Source organism: Gavialis gangeticus, unplaced genomic scaffold (genome assembly GCF_001723915.1).
Source record: "Gavialis gangeticus isolate Ggan-Ray unplaced genomic scaffold, GavGan_comp1, whole genome shotgun sequence".
NCBI lineage: Eukaryota > Metazoa > Chordata > Crocodylia > Gavialidae > Gavialis > Gavialis gangeticus.
Window position 1 is genome coordinate 28,811,418 of NW_017729022.1, and position 1,520 is coordinate 28,812,937.

At 47.4% G+C, this 1,520-nt stretch overlaps 1 protein-coding gene across 1 annotated transcript in view; it reads right to left on the reverse strand.

Annotated features, from left to right (window-relative positions):
* Positions 1 to 1,513, reverse strand: part of ZFC3H1 (zinc finger C3H1-type containing) — a gene marked incomplete at its 5' end in the record, with an annotated part of 90,274 nt that extends 88,761 nt beyond the window's left edge. Inside the window, one exon of the mRNA XM_019515784.1 lies at positions 1,477 to 1,513. Coding sequence (XP_019371329.1) covers positions 1,477 to 1,513 — 37 coding nt within the window. The remainder of the gene's footprint in view (positions 1 to 1,476) is intronic.
* Positions 1,514 to 1,520: the final 7 nt, after the last annotated feature.

Consider the following 1,520-nt stretch of genomic DNA (forward strand, 5'->3'; position numbering starts at 1 on the left):
ACCGCTGACACTCATTGCCAGCCATGGGTGATTTTCCAGTTTTAGGCCAGGACACAGAATGAAGCAACCCAGAATAAGAGAAACTCTCTCCCTGGCCCTACCATTTGTGCTGTGATAGGAACAATTAATGTTGATATCTAAAATGCCTAACCTACACCCCATGTGCAATGTGGCCCAATACAGCGAGGGTTTGTGTGGCTTCACATACAAAAAAAGACTTTGCTACCTGCAATATTAGGTACAACTGTGTACGAAACAAGCTCTACATACACATCTCCCAAGGAAAGGTGGGTTATGCAACAACTATGACCAAGTTGGTAACACAACCTTGACATTGCTAAAAATGGACGCCTTAGTACCTCCTCTATAGTCCAATAAAGGCTATAATGAGTTTACAGACAGGACAAATGGCTTAATTGGACATATTACCATTTCCTCACCAAGACCTAACAGACTTCATAGCCTTCTTTTTTTCAGGCTGGGAACACAGCCACATGGGAGCCAGCCCATTAGGCCTTGCATGTGCAAGCAGGCTTTGTTGGCTAGATGGAACAGCTCCATGGGCTTTTGTTTGACACCTCTGATCAACATTACAGTTCATTTCTTGCTATGCTGCACTAGCTGAAACAGGCATACCTTCATACAGGCTGTCCATTCTCCCCTACACATTCTTACCCCATGCTACAAGGACTATTATCCCATTACTACAGCGACTAGAGTCTTATCCTGTTACTTGGATTACAGGTTGTGTGACACCTTTGTCCCTCTAGTTTCTTTGCTAGCCTGCCTCTCCCTGCACTCCCCCTCCCTTTCCCACCTATTGTATCACCCCCTCCACTCTGTTCTCTCCTTCAAGCTGCCCTTTTGCAGCACCTGGTGAAATGAACTCAAGTTCACAAAAGCTTGTTCTAAGCCTGTTTTGTTGGTTTCTCTAAGCTTGCTCTCTCTGTCTCTCATTTAATCTGTAAGATGCTTATCTACCCTGCCTTCTGCCTGACTTCAGGCTAACAGGACTGACTACCACCTCCCCCGAACTGAACCCATCCAGACCAGCACCTCTCTCCCCCGCACCTGGGGAAAGCACAAACTGGGCGTGGGGGGGGGGAGAAGGATGGAGAGAGGGAGTGAGGGAATAGAGGAGAAAGATGCTGCCCCAGCTCAGTCCAGCCAGGTAGAGCCTTCATACTAAATGCAAAAGCCAAATAGGATGGAAAAAACAAAAACCAAGACCTTTAACAACTTAGCAATTAAATTGATGACATGTCAACCCTCCCCCAGTCATACAGTCACAGTTTATCTGTAGATAAACTATCACTAGAGATGCATTTCTTTTGCTTATCTAAAGTCTCAGAACACGTACCCAGAAAGCACGTCAACACTGCTGTGACTGACAAATAACATGGCCACACACAGAGCCAGGAAAGGCCCGAGCGAAGCAGCTTCCCCTCCCTCCCCCACAACACAGGAGAAGGATACACTTCCGCGGGGAGGGCTCCCTCCAGCCCTGGCCGCAGCCGAAG